The following is a 13,772-nucleotide window of genomic DNA, read 5'->3' on the forward strand; positions in this document are numbered from 1 at the left end:
CCCCATGTATTTATTTATTCTAGCATTATTTATTTATCCACTTATATTAGCAAGGGTTCCTGTTTTAGCCACTGGTTTATAATCAGTTACTACCGTTATTTATTTTGTCCCAGATTCGGCCAGCAGGTGCCCCATCCAGCTGACCGGTGAGTCCTGCTGGCATGTCCTCATCGGGCCTTGAGCACTTCCCTACGAGAGCTCCCAAGCTTACTTTGCACATTCTCAGACCAAGCCCTGGAATCAGCCTTGGCCCCTCAAAATAGAGGATGGCATTTAGAAACCGGGATCCCCTGGCCACTTGATGCGTCCATTGCTTCTAGCTTCTGAGTGAAGATAGTTACGGTGTACGTAGGTGTATTTATGTAGATGTATACATCTATATATGATGACTACGCACTCATTTTGAATCCAATCCAACACTTCAGGGTTCTTTATAATTTTCTTTCTTTCCATATTCGTAAATTCCTTCTTCACCACTAAGAAACCCGGTTCTCATTATACGCAATGTTTTACGTCTCTGCTCCATGCCTCCAATACGTAATCCATCTCCCCGTCAGAATGCTTCCTTCTTGATGCTGCCCCCTCCTCAGCCTCTAACTTCCAGGGAAGAGCAAGGGCAAGAGGCAGACATGCACTGTTGATGACACAGATTCCCCAAGTGTATTGTGGCTGGAGAAGAACTGCTAAGATGCAGAGACGTTCTGGAAAACCACTTTGGTTTGCTAAGGTATCAGCACAGAACCTAGCTGGACGGGGGCAGCAGGGGTAGCCAATGGGCTCGTCACTCAGGTCTCTGGTGGTTCAGGACCCCGGCAGTCTCCACCTTTGCCTTCGTGGCATTGGGTACTATAAGACGTATTGTCTCGGTTGCCTGGAAGCTTATTTTCTAAAATGAAAACACGCAAATCCAGCACATCAAATACCATAGAGACACACTCTTCGTGGTAGTTCTTCTTGTGCCTGCTTCTAATTTGGGTATAGCCACCAGGTGTTTGCATTGCTGCTTGAAAAAGAGAAGTCATGCAGGTGAGCAGCCATTAACAGAAACCTATTACCTACTAAGGCCCTGGGGGAAGGGTGCACTTTTGCCATTATCATGAATCGGGTCCTGGGTAGTCGGAAAAAGTGCCAGGTAGGAAGGACAATGTGAGTGAATGAGAACCATTGTGCGAATTGTTTTAGAGACTTTATGCGGCACATATCTCAAGCCAAGGAGACTGCTGGTGTGGATGGGTAATAACGAACATTCATTGGAAGGGATTGCGCTGCATCACAGTTTTAAGAACACTTCTCTAGAGGGGATGTATCTCCGTTGAGTGGTTGTGACCTCTCCGCACAACCATAGACAATAATAACCCAAACAAACATCCCTTGCCAATTGACGCTGGGAGCCCTCTGTCACCAGCCCTGGCAACCAGAACAAACACAGTGAAGAACCATCTCATCTGGTTTCTTGCAGGGCTGTCCAACCTTTTGGTGTCTCTGGGCCACGCTGGAAGAAGAGGTGTCTTGGGCCACACATTAAATATACAAACACTAACGAAAACTGATGAGCAAAAAAAAAAAAAAAAAAAAATTTTAGGTAAATTTAAAATTTTGTGTTGGGCCACATTCATAGCCATCATAAGCCACACGGCGAGTTGGGCACCCCTGTTAGAATGAGGAGGGAACACTCATTCTACAAGAAAATAAATGTCCCACGTTTTTTTCCAGGTGGGAAGAAAGAAGCCGATTCCTGAAGTCACCTGAATGGAGTGGTCCCCAGGCCAGGAGCATCCAGCCTCACCTGGGAACTTGCTAGAAAGGCATGCACTCTTCTGGAGTTCTACCCTAGATGTGCTCAGTCAGAAACTCCGCGGCAGGACCCATCAGCCTGAGTTTTTACAATCTCTAGGTGACACTGATGCACATTTAAATTGGATGGTCACTGATATTCCAGGAGCGGCGTGGGAAGGAGCTCTCTACCAACTGGCCTTACCTTTGGTCTTTGGAGGGGTAATAAGGGAGCTCACTGAAGTTGCTCCAGCAAATGGGAAGGTTGTTTACGACAGGCGCACACAGTACGAGGCACTTAAGATGCAGGAAGTTGTTCCTGTGCGCATAGGTCAAGGGGTAGCTTCCCCTTTTGCCTCCACCTAATCCAAATCGCAGATGGCATTGAATTTGAATCCCAGCAGGGGTCGCTGCTGTCCATAAAGAGAGACCCAGGGAGCGTGGCAAGCGAAGCCCGATCCTTTGACATCACACTAAGCTCCTCCTTGCACGCACACATTACACACACAGGCATACACACGCGCACACACAACCATATACAGACACACACGGGGACCGCGTACTCCTCTCCGACCGCTCGCACCCACCTCCCCGGAGCCGACCTCGCCCTCGGCAAGTGCGTCCGGCGTGGCCACCGGAGAAGCGAGGAGCGAAGCGGCCGCAGCGCGAGGGAACCGGCGTGCAGCAGGAGCGGCGGCCGGGACACCCCGGCTGCACCCCGTGCTTCCAGCAGCCGCGTCCGCCCGCGCGCCGGGGCTGAAGGGCGCAGGGCTGCCATCCCGCTCGCTCCCGGGCCCCCTGCCACCCCTATGAGAGAAGGAGCAGCCGGGCGAAGGAGCAGGACGCTCGGCAGCTGGACTCCTCCGCAAGCCCCGAGCGCCCCCTTCTCCTGCCCCCCGCCGGCGCCCGGGAAGCGACATGCAACCGCCGCGCTTTCGCTGAAAGGGGAAGGGGCAGGCGCCATCCGCCCGCTCGGAATCCGGTCCCCGCGGCGGCTGCGCGTCCCGGCCACGGCCCCCCGGGCCCGGGCGTGAGCAGGAGCAGGAGGAGAGGAGGCCGGCCCGGGGTTGGCCGGGGCGGGGGAGGAGGGCGCGGGGGGCGGGGAGGGGGCCCCGGCGGATAAAGATGGCAATGTCTCTCATCCAAGCGTGCCGCAGTCTGGCTCTCTCAACATGGCTGCTTTCCTTTTGTTTCGTGCATCTGCTCTGCCTGGACTTCACCGTGGCCGAGAAGGAGGAATGGTACACCGCCTTCGTGAACATCACCTACGCCGAGCCCGCGCCTGACCCCGGGGCGACGGGCGGCGGCACGGAGCTGCACACCGAGAAGACCGAGTGCGGGCGCTACGGGGAGCACTCGCCCAAGCAGGACGCCCGCGGGGAGGTGGTCATGGCCAGCTCGGCCCACGACCGCCTGGCCTGCGACCCCAACACCAAGTTCGCCTCCCCGGCCCACGGCAAGAACTGGATCGCCCTCATCCCCAAGGGCAACTGCACGTACAGGGACAAGATCCGGAACGCGTTCCTGCAGAACGCCACCGCCGTGGTCATCTTCAACGTGGGCTCCAACACCAACGAGACCATCACCATGTCCCACGCAGGTGAGCGGCCCGGCGGACGCGGGGGAGGGGAGCCCGAGGGGGCGGAGGCGCGGAGCCGGAGCCAGCGCCTGCCTCCGGGCTCCTTTCTGGGAAGCGTGTGCCTTGCGAAAGACGCGTCTCTGTTCCCTGGACCTACTAAGTTTTGCCGCGCGTCACTTTGTGGGGTTTACAAAGAAGAAAGGACTAACTGTATTGGGGGAATAGCGAGTGTGTTCGGTTCCGGTTAGTGCCGCTCGGACGGGGGTTCGCCGAGGCGGCCTCACTTCTCCCGGGAGGACCGGGGTGGGGGGGTGCGGTTTGGGTCTCCTTGTCGGCGAGGGACCGGCCCCGCACCTGTTTGGAACAGGTAGATCTGATAACTCAGCTCTTCCCTGGCCGTGTGCATCAGGTAGACTCCCGATGCCGGCGGTCATGTGTCAGGAGGCGGGTAGAGTTACGGGTGCTACCATGCTAGTTCAGCCCCGAGAACTTGCTTCTTAAGTCAGGTTTCAGTCCTTCGGGGGAGAATGAGTCCTCCGCCCCGCCCCCCCCGGCTGGTTTGACGCACATCATAAATAATATGAAAAGTCCTGTGCTCTGCCAAGCTGTCATCCGGAGAAGCTGACCGGCGGGTGAGATCGTAAATAACAGCAATCCTCACCAAGCCAAGGAGGAGGATGGTGGTGGCCATAAAGTTATGTCTGCGTTGGCAGGATTGCATTGGCCTTTGCTTGATCGGGAGGTTAGATATGCTTTGTGCGGATCGAGAGTTTCAGGGTAGAAAAACGAAGCTTTTCTCAGTGATCCCAAGGTGCCAGGGCTAGAAATAGGTTACTCCCGGCGGTTTACCCCATGACTGACAGAGCAATGCCCCGTGCTTGGAAGAACAAGAAGTCCTATCCAGGCTTGTCAGCATAGCAGCTCGATTTAGCGGGCGCCCCGAGTCCAGGGCTGCTCCCTTCTTCCACAGAGGGGCTCCTGGGAGAGGCTGTGACTCCCAGAGGAAGAAGATGGGAATGGAAATGACAGATGCGTTTTCTCACTGGCGTCCTCTTAAACGAAAACATCATTTTCCTTAAAAGCCAGATTTTAATAAACAGTTTTGGAAATAGAACACCCAGCTTTGGCTACATTGTGTGTGTGTGGCGGGTGGGGGGGTGCCTTCTTTGGGGGCAAGTTTTCATTCTAAGCGCTCACATCATCCGTTAGCGAAGTACACAGTTCGTTTGCCTCTGGTAATCATCACTGGCTGTGTTAGAAGAGGACATTGTCAACCTTCACACAAACAGGTGGGATGGGGACAGGTCAGTGCTTCTAACACATAGGCCAGGAAAATTCAGTGTGGCGATTTATGACGAGGTGGAGAGGCAGTAAACTTAGAAAAGTTGCAGGAGTGCCTTTAGGAACATAGAATGTACTTTCCTGAACTCAACAGTCTTTAGGGGAAAAGACTGTATTCTGACCTTGAGACCTAGAAGCATAACTTAAACTATGATACTCAAGGATTTGGAGGACTTTGGAAGAGCACTTTAAGTCATGTAAAGTATCTTTAAATAAACATATTTAATATCTTAACTTCAACTGGCAGAGTGGTGTGAAGGATTGTTGGCTGACTTTGTAGGATTCTTTAAATGTTTCTTTGTGCATATGCATGAAATCTCAAACTTGGCTTCTTTGAACACAAACTAAGAGACATCATTTGTCCCTGTCTAAAAACGTTCTCCAGAACTGCCAACACATTGGAGCAATTAACGACTTGCCTGTTTTTAAAGAAAGCAGTAAGCTAATTTTCTACAGAAATGATGCTTGATGCTTAAGACCTAGTGAGAGTAAAGGACTTAGTAATAGTTTGATAGTTAAAGACTAAAAAGTGTAAAGAAAATTCTCTACTATCTAACTATTCTACTTCAAAAAATGTGTTAATGGTGTATCTGCTAATAGCCATGAAACTTCCATAGTATCATTTGACATATTGCCACATTAGGAGTCCGTATTCACTTTACCCAGAGATTGCATTGATTTTTGCCAAAGTCTCATTATAAGTAGATACATGACCCGGTAGCTTGGCAAACCCTTCATTTTACTCTTAAATTCTTTTCCTGAATCTCAAACAGGGTCCACACTGGTCTGGCTGTGAGTGTCTTACACTTAGCTCCAGAAGGCTTTATCTTTTCTAGTTAAATTTGAGTCAGGTTTCTGAATTCAGTTTAGGAAATACATTTTTTAAAAGATTTTATTTATTTTATTTTTAGAGAGGGGGAAGGGAAGGAGAAAGAGATAGAAAGAAAGGTCAATGTGTGGTTGCGTCTTGCATGCCCCCTGTTGGAGGCCTGGCCCACAACCCAGGCATGTGCCCCAACTGAGAGTTGAACCAGAGAACCTTTTTGTTCGCAGGCCGGTGCTCAATCCACTGAGCCACACCAGCCAAGGAATAGAAATATATTTTAGATGCTAATCAAATATTCTTGTTTTGTGAACATGGGATGCAGTACACCAGAGAACCCTTATATTTGTGAACTTCTAAATTCAGTCTCTAAAAAGTGAACATCAGCCTTTGCGTTAAAAAATATATACACTTCTCCTCTAGATATTTTATTATTTGGAACAGACAGCTTTCGGGTGAGGAAAGGTCTGGATCTGGTGTTCTCTGGTCCATCCCGTAATGCCTGTGCATTTCGGTGGGTGACCGGACCCCGCACGCCCACTGTCTTGGAATTCCGTTACGTGGATGTCATTTCCCCCTCTCCTTTCCACGGAGCTTTTCTTTCTGATACTGGTTTTCTCTTTCCTGCTTAAATGATTTGGGTTTCTGCCACTTCTGCAATTATGGTTTCTCATACTTTGTAACCAGTTTATAAATCTTATTATAAGACAGCTTTATTGATACCCAGTTCACATACCACACAGTTCACTCACTCGAAGCATACCGTCCCATGGCTTTCACAATACCGACAGAGTTGTACAACCCTCCCGCCAGTTCCCCAAAGAAACCCTGTGCCCATTAGCAGCTGCTCATCGTTGCTCCCCCGTCTCCTAGTTCCAGTCAATCACCGATGCCCTTTCTGTCTTTAAATATAGTTTGCCGGTTCTGGACATTTCATATAAATGGAATACTGCAGTATTTTTTTTTTTTTTTTTTTTGGTGACTGCCTTCTGTCACTATTTTCAAGGTCTACCAGTCCTGTAGAATGTATCAGTACTGCGTTCCACTTTGCCAAATAATTTTTGTTTGCGAAGTACATACCACCTTTTATTTATTCATCAATTAATGGGCATTTGAGTTCTTTCAGTGTTGGGTTATTAATAATAGTGCTTCTATGAACATCCATGTACAAATTTTGTGTGGATGTTTCTCGTGGGTCCATCCCTAGGAGTGAAACATCTGGGTCACATGGCAACTCTGTGGTTTAACCTTTTGAGGAACTGCCAGGTCGTTTCCCAAAGCAGCTGGACCGTTTCGCATCGCCAGCAGCAGTGTATGAGGATTACAGTTTTTCTGCATCCTCATCGATGCTCGTTATTTATCCTTCTTGTTTGTACCATCCCCAGGGTTGGGAAGTGGTATCTCCATTGTGATTTTAATTTGCAACTCCCTGATGACTATGGTTACTTTTTAACTTAAATCTTAATTCTTCCTCTGCCTTTCAGTTTCCCTTTGTTACTCATTTATTTGTTCTTTCAGCTCATATGCTTTTCGTCTTGGGGAACAGAAAGAGAGAAAGAGATGAATAGAGAAAAGAGATACGCCTCTTTCCATTTAAAAAAAAAAAAAAAAAAGCCAACGGACCAGAGATTTTATATGTCTCCTGTAAAAGGATGTGAGGAACTTCATGCTCAGTGCTTTCAGGAGCTGCTGGCCCGGTTTGCCCTGTGAAAGGGACAGCGGAGCAGAGTACAAAGTGACAGAGGAATAGTCTCCACCTAGTGAGAGCCCCACACGTGAGCTTGCAGGTGCCGGGAAAGGCCATGAGACCTGAGTTGAGGAGTGTAGCCTCTGGAGCCAACTACCTGAGTTGGTGCCCTGGCTCTGCTGCTTTCTCAATGCGGGTCTTTGACCAAGTTACTCCACCTCTTGGGACTTCAGTTTCCTCGTCAGTGAAATGGGAGAATCATAGTAGCTACCTCAGTTGGTTGTTGTGTGAATTAAATGAGTTAGTAGAGTGCTTCCGCCTGTAGCTGGGATGTAGCTGTCAATAAATATCCACCCTGAGGAGCGTTGTACACGGTGACACACAGGAGCCGCGAGCTGGATCTTCCTACCACAGGGCTCACTCGGGCCCTGGAAGCCTCAGGAAAGAGCTCTCTATTGACCCTCTCGGGCTTTAGAGGCCCGAACAGCTGTGCCAGTCTCTTGTTCCTGTGGTTTGAGATGGGGTGTTCCAGCTCCCTCCCGTGGTTGGTGAACATTTTAGGATTCGCCTTTTGCATTTGCGCTTTCTCTTGGCTTAAATTGAAATCTCATCATGGCAAGAATCTATATAATAAACATGGCAGATCTGTAAGTGTGTGGATGTGGTTTTGAGTGAGTTGCGATGTTGAGGAAATGGTACCTTATCTGTTTTTCCTATTTTTGTCTATTGCTTGTATGTAGTTTAATAGGAAAGGAGGGAACGAAACATCTCACCATCGAGGAAGAACTTTGGGGACTCTGGGTCCCTAACAGTAATTTAGAGATAAAGGGAGGAGATGGTCGCCTTAACTATCTAGAGAATAAATAAGCTCAGCCCTTGGCGAAGAAGCACCCAGGATGGAGTATATCCCGTAGATTCTAGGACATTCTCCAAGGTTCGAGGAGAAAATGTAAGATATTTACTGAGACTCTTTCCTGCTTAGGTGGGTGCTAACAGTTTAATTGCCTGGTTCATGCTACATTTATGGCCATTAATGGCTAAAGTCTGTCTTTGCCTAACTTCTGTAAATGAACTATATAGCTGCTATCACTGATTTTTTTTGCAGGACTCATTTTTCTAGAATATTTGAAGTTTTGTTTTACATTTTTCTTTAAATAATATGTTTGCCTTCACTCTATTTTCCAGTATTCCATAGCCCTCCCTCCCTTTGGGTAGTAAGACTACCACTCACGTACCACCTATTCTCTGTCAGGCATGATACGTGCACTTTACCCCCACAGGATGCTAAGAGGGGTGCTGTTATCATCCCCGTTTCACGGACAAGGAACCCGAGGCCCAGACAGGGGCGGTGATGGGGCGGCGCAGGCGGTAAGCGGCGGAGGCGGCCTGGCAGACCCCAGCACGCTGCCTCCGTCATCCGCGCTCCACACAGCCCCTCCCCTTGAAAGGAGGTTCTAAAAGCCAGAGGCGGACCGTGGGAGCTCAGTAGTGGATACAGAAAAGGCTAAGCCGATTCCTATTTCAGGATCCTTGAACAGGCCAGATGCCTGACTTGGAGGCAGCGTTCCTGTGATGGGGGGATGGGACCCGCCTCCGATGAACCACTTGGCTTTGGGTCGGTGTTACTTTTTCTCTTCTGGGTCTTTGGTTTGGTTAGTTGCTCTCTAAGAGCCCTTTGAACTTGACGATTTATTCCTTGTATATTAAAAAATTAGGATTTTTTACTAAAATTCAAATTTCTGGCAGCCCATGAGAAAGTCTGGTGACAGGGGCCTCTGTTCCTGGGTGGCGGCGAACGGCCGGAGCGGGACGCTGGGCGGCCTTCCCGATGGCCGGTGCACCCGTGAGCAGGCCCGGGTCCACCCAGGGCCAGCGGGGAGAGGCGACAGAGAGCAGACATGGTCTAGTGCAGGGGGGACCCCAAGGCTGGAATTGTTGGGAGACAGAAGAGGTTTCCTCGGGAGCCTCCTCTTGCGTCGTACGTTTGCTGACTGCACGGTTCACTCACGAGGTTCCGATGGGTCGGCTCTGAAAGGCTTCCCCAAGCCCAGGACCCCGTAATGCTCTGCTGTTTAGGCAGTTAAGAAACATTTCTTAGGAGGCTCAACTTCCACTTCGTTTGTCTCTTCAGATGCACACAGAAAGCGATCATTTCTATTTGGTCTTAATCTCCCAGGCCGAAACAAGCTCACCGCCCGCTTTGTTTTTATTTATTTATTTGGCGCTAAACTGCACCCCTTCACCTGTCTGTCTGCTGGCAGGCAGACGGCCAACAGCCAGGAATTTCAGACTCTGTTATTAAAAGCCATGATTCAGCGTCAGCGTTAAACAGCGTTTTTGGCAGTGTAACTTAATATGCCCTGGGCACTTCAAGAAACTGTGTGCCTTGTTTACTTATCGTGGGTCATAGAAACACATATCTGGGGGACTTCAAAGGGGTACTCTTCTACCATTCATCTTCTTCTTTCTAATGTTTTGTGTCTCCTGATGCCTCGATTTCTAAGAGCCCCCTGACTTCTCAGAAAGGAAGAACTAGATGATCATGAAATCGGGCGAGGATGAGAGAGCCTGAAGCTTGACAATTCATTCTTCTAGTTTTTTTTCTACAAAGAATGATTATGTTTCTGGTGCAAAGTTAATTTGTTTAGAAACCACTCTCAACTTTTGAAAAGAAGAAGCTTAACCATTATTGTTACATTTCTGGACATGAAACTTAGTGTATAAAGAATTTGGTATTTTGCTAGCCCCTGAAAGTCTACAGTTTATCCCCAGAAAAGATACTTGGTCTTGTATACATTCTAAGGAAGGTCTTCACTTACTACTGACTGAAGTGATGCTAGAATTCTGTGTGTAGGATAATGTGAATTGAGATGCTAAATTTGAATTAAATGAAATTCAAATCCTATTCAGGGTATCGCAGTTCTTGAGGATTTTATTGGTAACATAAAACCCAGAGAAATAAGGCAACCTTGCGCTCTGTGATTGTTCTTCTACTAAACCTGCAATTATGGTGGTTCTATTAAATGGAAACCTTGTCTATAGGTATAATATAATTTTTTTTTTATTTTAAGCTTTCAAGGATTAATCACTTGGCATTTCAACATATGATAGACTAAGTGTGCTTTATAGATTGAAGTCAAAATATTAATGGTTCGGGTTAGACCTAGTTCTTATTTTTTTCCATGTAAGAGAGGAAAATAAAGTTTTACTACTTCAAAAGCATTGGCTATAAATTTATTCCTATAGCTATTATTTTTTTTAAAAAATCTTGTCTATTCTATAATATGGTGGTCTTTAGAAATTTTTTTCCAGTAGAAAGAAGCAGCCTTTATCATAAAATTGCAGCTTACATATTGGATTATTAGGCTTTTTCATATTCAGTGCACAAACATATATTTCATAATAGGGATTTTTTTAAAAAACAGATGTATTTTTTGTATTAAACGTGTGGCTTATTCATGTCCTTTCCAGGAAAAGATATATAATGAGTACATACGTTAGGTAAGATGCGGGAAATGTTTTGTTTCTTAACCAATTCAGCCTGGTATCTCTCCATCATAGATGGTTTTTTATACAGAGAGTCCACCTAAACGCTGTTGAGAAAGCAAAGATCGGAGGTTTTTCAGAAGCGTTGTCATCGTGCATACACAGACCCTCCCACCCCCCACCCCCACCTTTACTCACGTCTTCTCTGTGGCCGTCATTTTCTACGGAAGATATTTTCTGGCTCTTTTGTAGCCATGAACTGACTGCACCCACATCAGGAATGTAATTCAAATTATCTGAAGAATAATGGAAAAGATGTTTCCCCTTTATTCATTAATAAGATGCTTGGGATGTTCTTCCTCCCAGACTCCCGCAGGACTGGCTGCCTCTGCCTCTCTCAGGCCCCTTCTCTGGCATGACCTCGTCACTAGGGCGCTCCCTGGCTACGGTGTTGCAAACAGCAGCATGCTTCCCCGTGTCCCATCCCCAGCACACCCTGCCCCTCTCCTTGCTTCATATTTAACCTGTTCACCACGTCTCCTCCCACCAGAGTGTAAGCTCCACCAGGACCCAAGATTTTAGACATTGTTTTGTTGTTGTTCGTGGTAGAGTTCCTAAAGCCCAGACAAGTCCCTGGTGCACAGAATGTGCTTAGTAAATATTTATTGTTAAATAATCTGAAGACTAGAAAGATGAACTCTATTAATGTATTAGTCTCTAACTTCATGAAAAAAATATTCTATGACACAAAAAATTTTTCTTAGCTTTTGACAGGGAGATTTCAATTTGAGTCTTCCAATGAAATGTTTCGTTATCTTGTAGAATGACCTGGCTTGAAGTGGGTGCCTGGGTCATGTTCATGGTCTAAGAGGAAAAAGACATACTAAGTAACAAGCAGGATACAGGGTATCGTAAGTTGTAACCGAATACAATTCCATGCATATGTTTATTGTCCTGAAGCATAGATATTGAAAGACAGATAGATGTGTCTATATATGTGTATCTTTTTAAATGGAAGAAATATGCCTCATAGAAAATTTTGAAAATATGGAAATACTTAAAAAGAAAGAGGAAGATAAGAACCATCAGTAACACAACTATAGTATTTTTCATTCTGTGGATGCATATTTACTTCTACCAAAGTGGGAATATGTTACCATATGTTTTAGTAGCTTTTTAAAATTTAAGGTTATATTTTGAAATTTCCTTGATGTCTCCATGACATCTTTATGATGTTTCTGCTCCTCCTCTGCATAAACACTGCTGCTGTACCTACAACCTCAGGTACCTAAAAATGGGCGCATGCCCTTGCACGATTACTTTCTTAAGTTCCTGACTGTGGCCCTAGTTAGTCAAAGGCTATTCAGGTGCTGCTGGAAAGCCTGGTTTTTGTACGGCTGATTTAGTGAGGTCTTCAGCTCTCTGCTCACTCACTAGGATGGCCCTCCTTTGAAGGAGAAAGGAGAGATGCTGGCAGCTTAGGGTATTGCTGATAGTGCTCTACACTCCCAACAACACTTCTGCATCCCTTTGCTGAAGATAAACTAGTCTGGCAGCTGGGGCCAGACACAGAAGGTGATGAAGAAGTGAAGCCTCAGTGATAGAATCATTGGAATTACAGTGGGTGAGACCCTGCCTTTCCCTTGAACCCATTCTCCTGCCTGTGGGGATGTTAAATGCAAACTGAACAGGGAGTTCGGAAACCTGGTTTTCAGTTGTGGTCCTACCACAGATAGGCTTTACAATGGACAAGTCACTTCCCCCCAAGGTTCTCATTTTCTCTAATGTGACAACAGGAGTCTCCATGAAGGTGGGGGGGTGGGGGGGTCTTGGTTTAGATCTGTGACTCTCCACTCTTGCTTCATGTTCGAATCAAGGAGTTTAAAAATCACAGACGCGCTGAGATTCTGATGTGACGGGTCAGGTTTTGGGAGGGGGCACTTCAGAGGACGCTAATGTCCAGCCAGGGTTGACAACCACCACAGTGGATGAATCAAAAGTTTTTCTTGCATTCTTATGTTCCAGTAAATGATTTTTTATTAAGAGTTTAAAGAAAACAATTAAAATCATGCTAGTACCAACTAGAGTGTGTAGGGATGAACCCAGCTGGGAAAACTAGGAAGATGTCTCCTCTACCCCAGTAGCTGTAACCAGGCGTGCGCTCCAGGTCTCAGCAGGTGCCAGCCAGGAGCCCCACAGAGATGTGGCTCTATTTGGAGAGTGTTTCACGCCATTCCTCCCCAAATGATAGGCTAAAGAGGGAAGTGCAACAACTTTGTGAGAGAGCAGTGCCTCCCAGGTTATCAGGGAGCGGGAGCACTGGACAAGTTAATACAATGTGAACCCCATTGGCCGTAATAGGAAATGTAATTGATGTGCTGGAATTTGTCAAAGAACAGCCAGAAGACCTGAATGAATGGAACTGGCTGGCCACTGTCTACCTCTGTGTCAGCCCAGTGGAAGGGCATTTTAATGATTCAACAAAAGGAAAATGTGCATGTGTATGTGTGTGTGACATTTGAATGGATGTTAAAATGGTTTGATCTTCTGTGGTTTTCTTGGAAATCTCACATATATGGAAAGGACGGAAGTGCATGAAACAGATAAAATGCCACTTTCATGGAATCCAAATGGCACGGGATTATTGTCAGGTGATATAGCAGACCTCATGCCCACTGGCGCATGTCCTTGTCACCTGAGCACCATTATGTTCAAAAGGAAACTAACATTTGTCAAGAATTTCCTGTGGGTCAGGCATTGTGCTGGCTGTCCCGTCATTACTTGGAGAGGCTGCATTGTTTAGTAACCAGAGCCAGACTGGGACCAGACTTAGCAGGCACACACTCCAGCTCTGCCTCACAAGAGCCTCCCTGCTTCTGTGTCCTTGTATGTAAGATGGGAATAATAATAATAATAATAATAATAATAATAACCGGATCTACTTCATGGGGTTCTTGGGAGAATTAAATGGGTTGATATATATAAAGCATTTATCTAATAAGTACTGTAAAAGCACTTGCTAATAAGAAAGCAAAGCAACACATGGTGGTAGGATTCACACCTATTTTAATGAAAAGCCTGTA

At 46.8% G+C, this 13,772-nt stretch overlaps 1 protein-coding gene across 2 annotated transcripts in view; it reads left to right on the plus strand.

Annotated features, from left to right (window-relative positions):
- The first annotated feature begins 2,876 nt into the window (after positions 1-2,876).
- The window catches only part of RNF150 (ring finger protein 150), a 163,229-nt gene continuing 152,333 nt past the window's right edge, over positions 2,877-13,772 (plus strand). For both annotated transcript variants that reach the window (XM_054562929.1, XM_054562936.1), the window contains exon 1: positions 2,877-3,373. In XM_054562929.1, coding sequence (XP_054418904.1) covers positions 2,899-3,373 — 475 coding nt within the window. In that variant the 5' untranslated portion in view covers positions 2,877-2,898. The remainder of the gene's footprint in view (positions 3,374-13,772) is intronic.

The sequence above is a fragment of the Pteronotus mesoamericanus genome, unplaced genomic scaffold (genome assembly GCF_021234165.1).
Source record: "Pteronotus mesoamericanus isolate MK-2021 breed Mesoamerican mustached bat unplaced genomic scaffold, CSHL_Meso_final contig_163, whole genome shotgun sequence".
Classification (NCBI taxonomy): Eukaryota; Metazoa; Chordata; class Mammalia; order Chiroptera; family Mormoopidae; genus Pteronotus; species Pteronotus mesoamericanus.